The 14,007-nt window shown below is 36.2% G+C and overlaps 1 protein-coding gene across 1 annotated transcript in view; it reads right to left on the bottom strand.

Moving 5' to 3' along the window:
* Positions 1-14,007, bottom strand: part of LOC125873063 (anaphase-promoting complex subunit 1) — a 40,128-nt gene that overhangs the window by 6,177 nt on the left and 19,944 nt on the right. Inside the window, exons 18-30 of the mRNA XM_049553922.1 lie at positions 13,424-13,504; positions 9,005-9,076; positions 8,278-8,349; positions 6,615-6,708; positions 6,460-6,542; positions 6,303-6,359; positions 6,124-6,201; positions 5,911-6,032; positions 5,665-5,825; positions 4,320-4,396; positions 4,140-4,250; positions 3,963-4,064; positions 2,498-2,638 (exon numbers count right to left, since the gene is read on the bottom strand). Coding sequence (XP_049409879.1) covers positions 2,498-2,638; positions 3,963-4,064; positions 4,140-4,250; positions 4,320-4,396; positions 5,665-5,825; positions 5,911-6,032; positions 6,124-6,201; positions 6,303-6,359; positions 6,460-6,542; positions 6,615-6,708; positions 8,278-8,349; positions 9,005-9,076; positions 13,424-13,504 — 1,251 coding nt within the window. The remainder of the gene's footprint in view (positions 1-2,497; positions 2,639-3,962; positions 4,065-4,139; positions 4,251-4,319; positions 4,397-5,664; positions 5,826-5,910; positions 6,033-6,123; positions 6,202-6,302; positions 6,360-6,459; positions 6,543-6,614; positions 6,709-8,277; positions 8,350-9,004; positions 9,077-13,423; positions 13,505-14,007) is intronic.

Genomic DNA, 14,007 nt, shown 5'->3' with positions numbered 1-14,007 from the left:
TTGTGTAGCACCGTGCCATCATTTCGGTTACTACTTTCTTATATCTAATTTGTGTAACATCGTGCCATCATTCCGGTGACTACTTTTTTCATATATAATTTGTGTAGCACCATGCCATCCTTCCGGTGACTACCTTTTTTTTGCATATCTGATTTGCGTAGCACCGTGCATCTCTTCAGACTACTTTTCATATTTAATTTGTGTAGTACCGTGGATTTTTCTGAACTATTTTCTCATATCTGAGTTGTATAGCATATGTGTCTTTTCAGTGACTCCTCAGATTTGATTTGCATAGTTCCATTCGTATTTCCGGTGACTCCTCAAATCTGATTTGCGTAGGGTTGTGCCATCATTCCAACCCTACCCGTATAATTTTTCTATTCCAATAGGGTCGTGCCATCATTTCGACCCTACCCATATTATTTCTCTTTTTCAATGGGGTCGTTCCATCAATTCAAACTATCATATATAATTTCTATTTTCTAGTTGGATCGTGACATCATTCCGACCCTACCCATATAATTTTATTTCTTAGATTGTGACCACTTTTAGCCATCGAATCTAATACTCCGGCATATGAGCATGTTCCGACCAGTTTTTCGGTGACTTGTTTAATATCGACTCGTCTATTGATTCCAACATGATCCATATACTTTATACTAGATTTTGAGCACTTACAATGTCCGCTGCACTGTGAAGAAGTTTATATGGAGCAACCACCTAATTTTGTTGCTCAGGGGGAGTTTAGTAGCCTTGTATGTTGATTACGTAAGTCACTCTATGGTCTGAGTCTTTGCAAGCTTGGTTTGGGAAGTTCCAACACTGTAATTTTATCACTCTATGTTTTATCGGCATTATGTATCAAATTCAGTATTTCATGAGAAGACCAAGCACATTGAGATTGATTGTCAATTTTGTGAAGTCAACTGATCAACTTGCAGATATCTCACCAAGCCCCTCATCGGTCCTCGTATTACATACTTTTGTAACAAGCTAGGTACATGAATTGTATGCACTAGCTTGAGGGTGAGTGTTAGAATATGAATAGGTTTATACAATCCTATTAGAATAGGACTAGGTTTATACAATCCCATTAGAATAGGAATAGGAATAGAGATAGAAATAGGAATACTAAATAGTATCCTACTTGGTAAAGGATTGTATTCTAGGGTCTATAAATAGGGTCTCAATGTAATAATGTAGACACAACAACAATTCAATAATATTCTTTTCCTATATTTCTCACATGTTGAATAATTTCAATCTCTGTATAACTAGTATCAATCAAATCCAGAAAGGTGAGTTTCGAGATAAGTGAACTACAAATCAGTGCCGATCCACTCAATACTATGTTCAGGTATTGCCAGTATCTAGTTGTTCCATGGGATTTTTCGTATCTGAACTCAACACCTCTCAACAGGCCTTTAGTCACATCACACATGTCTTAGAGGGTAGGTACATATACCTTCTCCTTTGCATCACATGATAGCTGGATATGTCAAACAAGAAAGAACTCTTTCCACAGAAGGTGCATTCATATGCACTCTTCAGAACAATGTTCACATAGCCTAGTAACTCATCTGTCCCCCTTGAATAAGTCCTTTTTATTTAAGGTGATATTCTCAGGTGCTTGTCAAAAAGAGGTATTATCAGTTTGTCTTTCTTTTTCCCCTCATTTAAATAGCTCTGTTGGGGTCAATGATTGTTTCTCTCATTTACACTGTTCATCCTCTGTTAAATTTCCAACAATCCTAATAGGTACTTCTACATTTGGCAGATCTACAGAAATCTCATAAGAGAAGTTGTCTAGCAAGTGTCAACTACTGGACTACTTCCACTGTTAAGTGACGCCCAGTATTCCCAGTATCTACTCAGTAACCATAATCCCCCTAAAAGTCCATACAGAAAAAAAGTAAAAGGAGAGTGGCTTTGAAATCCTTGAGAATTCATCTTCTTCCCATAATTTCCATTCAATCGTTCAAAACCCAGACGCAGAGCAACTAAGAAGGTCCTAAATGTCTAAAAAACAAGGGCACAAGGTCATCACAATTCGAAATCGGAGAACTATTGTTGCCCATCCGCACTCTTTGCTTTATGAGAATGAAATTAAAGAAAATTAAAACATAAACTCTACAGTATTCTTTTGGATCAACATCAGGTCTTTCACTTTCTTTCCTTATACTTGATTCATGTTTGTGGCAAGGAATAAATATTAATTTTACTCTAATTCTTCTTCTCGAAATTTGAACTGATCTATTCAGAAATGTCAGGCGTGCGGCTCTCCAGTGAGGTCCGAGGCATGCCTAGGCATATGCCAGACATGTTAGAGCATCCGTCCTATGGAACTGCGCCTCCCACATGCACGCAAGGGAGATTTTCCATCGCCTAGCCTCAGAACGCGCTCCGAAATGTACCTCCCCAACGCCTTTAAAAACACTGCTACAAACCGAGGTCATATTTTCCTCTACTAAAGTATTTCACTTCTGCATTCATTTACCTGAAGGTGGCACCGATTGTCATTAGGTCCAGTCGGCAATCGCGGATATAGTGTTATTAGTAAAGCAGCAATAGAACTTTTGCTAGTCGAGAAAGTCTGCTTTCCACCCCCAATAAACAAGAAACCAATGGCTAAGCTTACCTGAAACAGTTTTCAGAACACTGCATGAGAAAGATGGTCATAGAAGAAACTAAAAGTTGAATCCACAATATCTTCTGCATCTTAATGCAAACAATTTGAACGAACAAGTGCATACAGCAGATTCACCAATGTCCTATCATCAGATGCTTGCGAATCTATAATGAAAATGTCCAAGCAATTATTTATTCTTGTTGAAAGAAAATGGTTATGGTTAGAGCTGTCAATACGGGTTGATGGTCCTTAAAACAGCTAGCCCAACCATCTCTATGTGTGCTTCAGGCCGGGCGGGGCCAGCGGTTCACATTTTAAATGATTTTTTAAATTTAGATTCAAATCTAGAAATGCTTAACATGAATATTTATCAGACAAAATCACATGATGTTGCTATCCAAGTCTCAAACTAATTTAATAATACTTATTAAGTATGAATTATCAAATATTTTCAATTGTTAGTAATGTCCATTACATATAAAATTTTTGTATTGGATTGTTGGTTCAATACAATTTTAGTTGTATATGATGTCTCTTATTGTGATATAGATCTCAGTAGAAGTTTGATGATTTATCTTTCTCAAAAAGAAGTTTGATGATTTATAATGGCTTCAAGTAAACATCTGATTGTAGCTTCAGATATGAAATATAATATAATTTTGTATTTGCATTTTACTACTTTGATCATTAGACTTTACAATATGAATATATGGTGGGTTATATAAACTTTGAGTTTGACTCATTTCTTGTGATTGTTAGTACTCTACTTCATTTTTATTATCTATTTTAAATTAAATATTTTTATTTGGCCCATGGGCTGGCCCAACCCAACCTCGCTCAAGCCTCATGGGCAGACGGACTTACTTGGGCCCGGCTAAAAAGCCTCATTCTTACATGGACTACAAATTTGTAGCCAATCCAATCAAATCACGGGCTGGTTTGGGCCAACTCAGCTGGCTAAGCCCATACTGACAGCTCTATTTATGGTATTTTTCCTTTTCTNAGTCCGATGGCCCTCAGAAATTGTTTGCACCCAGTGGGTTTCGAACTTGAGACCTTGAAAGGGGAAAGCCTCATTCTTACATGGACTACAAATTTGTAGCCAATCCTATCAAATCACGGGCTGGTTTGGGCCGACTCAGCTGGCTAAGCCCATACTGACAGCTCTATTTATGGTATTTTTCCTTTTCTTTTCAAGGAAAATTTGATGAGTAATCCACATTATTTTGTGGTGGATCACAAACATTTCTCTGATCTACAGTGGAACTTAGTTAGCAACCAGTGGAATAAACAGGTGATTCAAGAACTCATTGTAAAATGACAATTCACTTACAGCCATCTGATTACCGAAGCTCAAGTGCCCATCTGCTGAATTTCGACCACGCAAATATTTTAACAACTTGAATGTTTGTAGGTGTCCAGACCCTGCCATGACCTGCACAAGTAGAATTTCTGAATGAAGCCTAACCATAAATTTAAACAATTTGTACTTGTGCAGATATATACTAACCACACATAGAGAGAGAACAATTAGGTGAAGACATGTCTCCAGTGAGCCACGATCAATATATCTAGACAGTCCTTTTGGAAATGCCACACTTGAGACAGATACAGGTTTTATCTGCAGGATTAGAGGTAAATTGTTACAGCATTATAACTATGAATCGGCACAATAAGGTGAAGAACAGACCTCATTAAGGAAGTATAGTGCATATTTGTAGAGCAGCTCTTGTAAATTGCCATCCCTACTACCAGCATATCTTAACCCTGACAAAATTATAGCTTGCAAGTCAAGAATAACAAGAAATACAACATCCAACAGATCTGATGTTCAATAGCTCCAACCCCACCGTCCCATGTAGTTCACTAAACGAACAAAGCGACATTATTTAGTTTCATAGTACAAAGTATTTCAGGTACGCAACACTGAACATATCTTCTTTTACTTTCAATTTCCATTAGCTGTCAAAGCTTCTATAGTTGGTATGTATTGAAACACTATTGTATTGAAAAAGAGCTTTTGACCATATCCACCAACTTCTGAAAGATCCATGCTACAATAGAAGTTATATTCTCCAACTTTCAAGAATATTCATATCTCTGCCTGCTTTAGTTCATAGAGTATAAGGGGTCGTTTGGTAGGGTGTATTGGAGAAAATAATGCTTACATTAGCTTGATGTATTATTAGTACCTTGTTTGGTACACTTTTCTAACCTATGCATAACTAATGCTTGTATTAGTAATACACTCTATTGTGTTTTGAAGAGTGTATTTACCATCTATTTCTATGCATTAGTAATGCAATGGGTTCTAATGCATGCATTAACATTATTAAAGACACAATTGCCCTCAAAAACTTTTTTTACATCCTCTCCATTATATTTGCTGAGGATATTTTTATAAACAAATATTTTTTCTAAAAAAACTATGTAATGCATAATATTTTTAGTACACCAAACCAAATATTGCATAAAAAAAATCTTATCATAACTAATGGAAGCATAACTAATACAAGCGTTACTAATGCAAGCATTACTAATACACTATATTTTGCATTATTCTTATACACTCTACCAAACGACCCCTAAGAGTTAAATTGTTTAAACTCTAGTGCAGATGTTAAGCTGGAGGTCCATTTCTTGACACAATTCAAATCGGGACGGAGCTATTTTCCACTCATCACTTAGTAACATTATTTTTTATATCTCTAAAACCTGATCTGCCCTCCCAAATCAAACTCAATGCAACCTTCCTTAGCAGTGATATATATGAACTGGTAGAAGACAGTATTGAATCCATCGTTGGTACTGCATTTGAATTCTCAAATTCTACTGATTCCATTGTTGGTAATACATTTAAATTCACAATTCAAAACCATTTAAAGCATATTGTTATGTATATAAGTTAGGGAAACTGTTGGATATCAAAATTTCATGTCTGGCATAAAATGGAAGATAGTATTACATAGCAACTTAACTAGAAGCTAGAGTCAACAGACAAGAGGCAACAGCTGTCTTTTAGAACTTAGGCTTACCAAGAGAAATGCAGGCTCCAACCACTATGTGAACATACGCCTGAACAAATGCATCAGCATTTATCTCATCTGTGTCACTCATGGTATCACCAAGGCTTTTAACACCATTTTGAATAACCTCCGGAATTTGAGATTGAATCCATTCTTCAGATGCATGAACTCTAGAAGAAATTAAACCATAGTTAGACCTGCGAAGCAACTTATAAATGTTATTGCTGATTGGAAAGTGTTGGGAGCATGTTTTACCTGCTCCACATTATCATATTCCGAGCAATGACACGGAGCATTATAAAATCAGGTCGAACATAGTGTAAATCAAAATGTGTCTGCGGGACAGATAACCTAGAATAGACCAACTCTGACTCTGTCTGCAATGGATTAAGAGCAAAATTAATGATTAGAAGTAAGTTGTATGGGAGGTTATCTCCAAGGAAAAAGTAATATTATGTCTAAAATTACCTTCAAAAACATAAGAGCAAGGGCAATGGTGGCTCCAGGTGCAGTAACATCAACATTGACTGCAGTACCGTCCATTATCTGCAAGAGAAATGGTACAGTTTCGGATGATTGGTACCTATCTCTAAGTCAGATAAGAATAGCAGTAATATAATATCTGTGGAGCGACAAGACGACCTGACCTGCCCTGCACTCCGATTGAGTTCATCAATAGATGGAACAAAAAGATGGGACCTCTCCTGAATTTATTCAAAGAAAATGAGAACATCACTTTAGTCAAAAACCATAAGTTTGGAATCTTATCGCATAAAACAGGAGACAAATTCTGCAAGCATATACGTTTTGAGGCTCCTTGCCGCCAATGTACAGGAATAACCGATCAACCAAAGAGTCCACAAAGCCAGGAGCATCTTCTCCACGACCTTCAGTTTTTTAAAAAAAATACTTAGAAACAGATATTAGCCATAATAATGCATGTGCACTTTCAATCATACCCAAGGCAACCAATCCCAGTGAAAACCCAGCTGCAACTGCATATCCCTCCCTTTCAAGTACATTATCTCCTCCACTTCTACGGCCTATTTCACCCTGCAAACTGGTTATCAGTAATTGAATTCATGAAAAGCATGCATAAAACTTGGATCAACACTAATTTACAATTTTGGTCAAACACTAAATCATCGATTCTTGCATGCAAGCAAGATCAGTATGGAGTATGTACTAGTGCTAGCAAATGGACGGGTCAGATCAGTTATGGACAGGTTGAGAACGAGTTAGACAAAAAAAATGTATAAAGCATCCGACACACCCATATTCGGTAGGAGTCAAATTTGGGTTGAATGGATGGATAATATGGGTACTTCTATCAATGGTTTTACAAGATCAAAATTCTGAGTGCCTCTCTTTCAAAAACAAATGATGAATATAAAAATATTTGAGCGTTATAACATGGATAATTTTTTCAGAAGCAATAAACTAGGATTTACAACTATTTTCTCAGTCCAATGAAACAAAATCAACTTATTAAAGGTAAAATCATGAACTTTTGGATTGATCTCAGAAATTGAAATGTTGATATTTTCTTTTAAAAATAAAAACCATATGCTTAGAAGCTATTAAAAGATTTTAGAATGCACTTCTAAATTTTTAAAAAATGGTTTTCTTCAGTCAGACCTATCTGTTTCTCTGTCATTCCTTCTGGTTCTTCATGTAACCATTTGTCAGCTCCCTTTACACTTTAGAAAAGTAAAAAAAGACAGAAGAGGAAAGAACACATGGAGGCAGCATCTACAAGGGTGTACAATGGGTTATATGGATAATAAAATGCAGCTCACTCTCGCGGCTTGCGGTATCTCTCAGAGTCTTCTTCACATCTTTAGTCCTCGTGATCCATATTTGATCAGCCAGTACTCAATTTTATAGAGCGGGTAATATGATTGATCCATATTTGATCCGCTCTTTAAAATATCAGTTAACCAACCCGTTTTAACTGGTCAGATCGGATGGAGACTCTAATATCTTATCCATTTTGCTAGCACTAGTATGGACTATCTATAATCACTTGGGGATAATTTGGTAGGATATATTAGAGAAAATAAGACATGTATTACTCATGGTATTATTTAACCTTTAGTTTGGTAGAACGGTGTATAACTAAGCAAATCATGGTATCAACTATACAAGGATTACCAATATATGGATAAGCATGGTTAAATTCAAAACTGCCCTTAATACACCAAACTAAACAGTGGATAAGAAAGACTCAGTATAACTTATCTCAATATTACTAATACATCCTACTCAATAGTATTCTTATTCACTCTACCAAATGACCCCTTAATCATTTCACTTCAATGCCAGCACAATTAAGTAGATACAAACAAATCTGCTATTTCCCTGCACCAACTCCCAGAGGAACAAATTTATTTTAGATGAATTGTCCCACTACTCCAGTTAGCTTTCAATAGCCATCGCTCCTAACTATGAATGAGAGAATGACAAAAGTTAAATATATTCGAACAAGGGGAACACTTCTACACATCCTGACATATCGAAACCAACTACCCAATAATACATAGTGACTACTCAACACTTGATCAACAGATGATCCAAGAGAACTTCAGAAGAGTATAAACCTCCAAGATTTAGAGAAAGTACCAGAAGAATTTGCATTGTTTGGGGATGTGCAGATCCCTCATATAGAAGCCCAACAGAAAGGAGAGCTGCTGACTGAAAAATAATCCAATAGCAAGAACAATCATTTTTCAAGACAAAGATACTTCATTAAAGAGGCAGGTTATTTACCAAAAGAAACAGTAAGGCAAACATCACTCTAACCCAAGTACATGGAGGAGGGAAACACAGACCTTCAATTCTTCTAAAGGACAAATAGTTGGAAAGAACTATAAGAATAGAAACATATCAGCGTAAATACCATGGAAGATTTAAACATATCTTCAGCCCCTGATTTGCTAGCAAAGCTTGTTGATATTGCAAGAAAATTTGAGGGGTCAAAGAGGAGAGTATTCTTGACAAAAATGAAACAATTAAGCGGTAAGGATCAGTGCAGCACTTCGTCAAACAAGTCTAGTATTGATTAGATTGATTATAGGAAATCTTTATTCTAATTAATTTGTTGTAATTACTGTAATTGATTTCCTTTAGTAGATTAGTTATAGGACATTTTGTATAAATACCCTTGCTCATGGGATGTAAACACATATTGAAATAGAAATAAATCTTTTCTTTCTCAAATTCTACACCTATACTGAATTCTTAATAGAACAGAAGAAAATAACCAATATGAACTGATAAACCCACAGAGAATACCAATTTTCTACGAGAATTTAACCATTTACTGATTCACAATGCATACTGCAATTACCTGCAACAGGGTTGGCAATTCCAATTCCGGGAAGGAAGACGGATGACGGGATGGTATATGAACATAGAGAGACTGCACGGAGATCACAATAAATTCTTGATTCATTAGAAGGAACAGGAGAAAAGCACATCTAATGACAAATCAATAAGCTACAACTACAACAGATTACTAAGTCAATAATGCAGACAATGCACCCAACAGGAAAGGGACGTTTGAATACTAGAGCTGATTGTTAAGTAGATAATATCATTCAGTAACTGACAAGGGCAGATTTGGAGTGCTCAAACTGAAAAATATGTTGAGATACAAGAATCAAAGCTACACTAAGTGACTAACTCAGTTTAGCAACTACAATTCTGCAATTTTATATCTACAGATATTATGAGGCACTGTACTCGTCAAATTATTAAGAGTCATCCTCCTATGCTTCCAAAAGTAAAACAATCCGGCAGCAGACAGTTATATGTTGTGAAGAACAAGAAATGAAGTGTAAGGAAGCTTGTCCAGAATATCTCAGAAATAATAAGGCCAGGGTCAGAGCAAGCTGAAAGTTAATAGGGGCTTTAAGATCTGCTGATAAAATCAAGAACTTCATGCAGTACTTCTGTTAACTTCATTAGCATAGGTACTTCCACGAGACTTTTATCAGCTACAACCGTCTATTTATCCCCTCCCACCACAAACCAAACAAAAAAAGATTAAAAAAACAGCAATCAGACATGCATACCTATGCTGACAATTCCCAAATAGTACTATGGTGCAGTTTACAAGAACACTACATTTAACTATATAATAAGTGGGAGTCTTTTGGACGACCAAGGGTAATATCGTCTTTTTGGTCCATTCATCAAGCCCACGATCACCACTGCTTCCACTTCATTTTTCGTTGCATCTTTGTTCATTTACTCTGGAGTTCTCCGCTTCTTCATCTTCTATTCTTTATCCGCCTCTCTGTACACTAGGTTTGGTTTTGCTTACTTCTGTATTTCCCTACATTGTTGCATGGAGGAAATTTTTTACCTTATATTGAATTAGGGTGGGCGTTCGTTTCTTAAGTTTGATTCTTTACAACATTGGTTCGGTTCTTCACTTGTGCATACCAAACCCAAATTAGTTTTTATTTGGGGTAAAGTGATTAAATGATATTAGAAAAGCATCAAGGAGATGCAAAGTTACAAGGGAACAAAAGAAGCTGCTCCAAATAGAATTACATGAAGCATGCTTGGCAAAAGACCTGTAAAAGCAGCCAAAAGAAATCCCTACATCTCGATTGTACTAGAGATAGGGAACTAACAAAATCCAAAAAGTTATCCACACTGTTTACGGGGGCAAGAAAGTGCCAACTATATAAACTAACTATACATCTAGCCTTGAGAGTACAAATAGAGGTTGAGATTCCATCACACATCTGTTGTTTTTCTCCTTCCAGAGGCTCAGAAAAGTAACTATTGGGATCATTCTCCAGATCCTAATGGATTTGTCAACTCTCCACAATATCCATCTAGCAAAAGCATCATTGATGTTAAAGGGAATTACCTATTGAAGGCCAAGCATAGAGTAGAAAAATGCCACAGGTTAGCTGCTGCAGGGCAATGCAGAAAGAGGTAATGTACACTTTGAGTAGTCTGCTTGCACATGACACGTCTATTGATGAGGATTACACCCCTTTTCTTGAAATTGTCTTGTGTTAGGCGTGCTTCTTTCAGGGCAGTCCAAGGGATGGAAGAGACTTTGAGAGGTTGCCTTGTACTCCAGACATGTTTCCAAGGCCATACCTCCAGGATACCATTTTGAGAACTCCAGTAGTTGTAGCATTCTTTCACAGTATAGATCCTTTCTTTGGAATTGCCCCAAGGACTCTGTCTAGAGTCACATCCATCAAGGTACTTTGTCCCAATGTTTTTTTCTTTTTTGAGAAGGCTTTGTCCCAATGTTTCTAAGAGAGAAAGGAAGTTGTTAGCTTCCCAATCCTGTAAATTCCTTCTGAAAGTTGGAGACCAGCAGTTGTTGTCTCTATATTGAGCTATTGTTGCTTCTTTGATAGAGGCTATCTAGGACAATGAAGGGAATGAGTCTTTTACAGAGGATTCCCCAAGCCATTTGTCGTGCCAAAATCTAATCTTGAGCCCATTACCAGCCTTGAAGGAGACTTTCTGGAAGAAGTCATCTTGGAAACTGCTGATGTGTTTCCAAACCCAAACACCATGAGGCTCACTACTTTTCTTTGGACACCTATGATCTTGAATGTCATATTTAGCCTTGATAATGTCCCTTCAATACCCTGCCTTGATTTGTCCATATCCCCATACCCACTTCATAATTAAATTATTGTTGTGAAGCTAGAGGTTCCTAATTCCCAGTCCCCCTAGGCCTTGGGTTGAATAATTGACTGCCATTTGACAAGAGATAGTTGTGAGTGAGATTGTTTCCCTCCCATAGGAACCTCCTTTTGAGCCTATCAATTTGCTTTAAAATTGAACTTGGCGCTGAAAATAGAGACATACAAGATGTGGGAATACTGTCTAAGACACTATTGATGAGAGTAAGTCTGCCTCACAAAGAAAGAGAGGTATTGCATCTGCAGGTCCAGCAAATGGAATATGCACTTTTAAATTACTTGCAGCTTGAAATAACACCTCCAAGAGATGAAATTTTTCTAAGGTTATTGCTAAATCTTTTTCCATTGCTCAGTAATTCCTTTTAATAAATAATTTAGACATTGATACTTAAAAATATATCACAGTAAGTATCATCATGCAGCTCAATAACATAATGAAGTAGTTTTTTCACCACAAAAGTTTGCTCGTTAACTATTCTTCTTGTACATATTCTGTGTAAAACAAGATAGATAGTAACTAAAAAGTTGAATACACAAAAAGTAAAATTTAAATCTAGATAAACAGTGTATTCGAAGTCTTTGGCAAAAGCGTCAAAATTGATCAGGTCCACTACTTTTTTTAATTGTTTGTTGAAACTTGGAAAGGAGGCGAATTTCATTCAACACTAAATTTATGTAGTGGAAGGGAAATGGCGACTTCGTACTAATGTTACTGCCACAGTTCTGTCTGCTCTAAGTTTATAGTTAATCTCATTGTATGAGTGATGGTCACTGTTATACTTTAGCTTCACATTTCATGTACAAAATTTTCATATCACTTGGATTGTAGCTATAACTTTTTTGGGTTAAATGTAGTTATGTTAACTTGGAAAGAAGTTGATGGATACGTACTGGTTTCGCAGGCATACAAAGAAACGACTACAGGAAGGCAGCCTCATAGCTTCAGGAGAGAATATCAGCCAAATGAATTTAGTTTGAGGTATTATGTTATCCTATTTTTGAGCTCAAAATTTAGTGTTCTACAATGGAAGTAATGTGTTACCTTTCAAGTGCCTTCCATTTTGTCTTGAAACTTATAGGGATAAGTAAACTAAAAAGACAAAATATAAGCTTTTAGGATTAGGAGTGTATACATTTGAAACTGTAAGACTTGCAAAATTATAGTAAAAACTATTGCAGTGGCTGGTTTGCTTCACATGATAAATGATGAAACAAACGAGATCCTTTTACTACTTGATAGGAGTGAAAAGAGACAGTGATTTATCGGCTGACCCAATAAGCAGTTCATTACTTTCTTTTATGTGCACTCTCATTGTACTTTATTTATAATTTAAAATGCTGCTTATGAAAATTTGCACAATGCATTCAACCTTTAACGTTTCAGCATTACACATATGATAAAGGATTAGTGATTAAGGACCATTTTTTGATAAATCAAATAGTAAGAGGCATGTTTTATAATATCACGATAAGGCATTACAAGTAATACAATTATTGATACTAGATTCCAGTTGTAATATAAATAGAAGAGGTATAAAATGATATTAGATGGTCAAATTAGAAATTGACTAAAAAGGGTATGGAATTATCAATCAAGTAGTATACTGTGTCTTCTTCATTTCAGGGAAATGGATTAAATTGAACGATAAAATAGATAGGACTATTTTGAAAGATACTGTGAGCTGATTGTGCCTTTTTGTCTTGCACATCTAATTAAGCCTTTCTTCAGCTAAAGCAACAAGCAGAGGATTGGAGAAAATTGCAGTATTTTCTTGTGCAAGCTAATTTTCACGACAATAGATTCTGGTGTTTTACTCCTAATTAAGCACACCTCAAAGTGCAATATGCTACTCTGAGTTAAAATTAAAATAAGTACATCAAGCACCCGTGCATAGCAATGGCACTCCCATCTAGTAATCAAAACATGCATAGGTCGCAAAGCGACTAGCTCCTAATTAGATGAACAGAGACCAGAAAGAGAATAAGTACTCTTCGTTACAGCAGTTGATATGCACAGAAGGGGGAGAAAAGAAAGACAAGAATGGAATAGGCAATGGAGAAAATGAGAAGATATTCCTTACCTTTGAGATTGCTGGCTGCATAGTTCCCCTGTATGATGCTGCAAGGCCAAGCATCAATCCAACAGTTGTACTTTCATGTTCCTACAAGGTATGATATCACCGTATGCACAAAATAAGCATGTGTCTCATAGATTATAATTTGTTAAAGTGCACTATTTTACTATATATGCTAACCCAAACTCTCAAACTTATAGTTGTAATACACTCTATAAGGATTTTGAAACCTGAGTATAGTCGCTCAAACAAACATGACACAGCGTTGCTGCCACATCTTTCATTTTACCAAGTGGACAACTTCACTATGTATGCTGTAGTTATCCTTCCGACCTTCACGATCATCCAAATAAATTCTAGTTTGCATAGCATTTAAGCTTCAATGCAAGTCGACAGTATCTAACAATTACTTTAGTAACTTTAGAAGCATTAATCTTTTCCCCTTTTCTCCATAGGGCAGGGAAAATCATATTTTACATGACATATGCAGTATAAATAGAAGAACGATAAATAAAATGTGATGAATCAGAAAAAGAAAAGGTTATTGTAATGTTAGTAAGGAGGGGAAAGCACTGCATAAAACCAGATCG

This window comes from Solanum stenotomum, chromosome 8 (assembly GCF_019186545.1).
Source record: "Solanum stenotomum isolate F172 chromosome 8, ASM1918654v1, whole genome shotgun sequence".
Classification (NCBI taxonomy): Eukaryota; Viridiplantae; Streptophyta; class Magnoliopsida; order Solanales; family Solanaceae; genus Solanum; species Solanum stenotomum.
The sequence above is the reverse complement of the archived record's forward strand: the minus strand, read 5'-3'. Positions and strand labels throughout refer to the sequence as shown.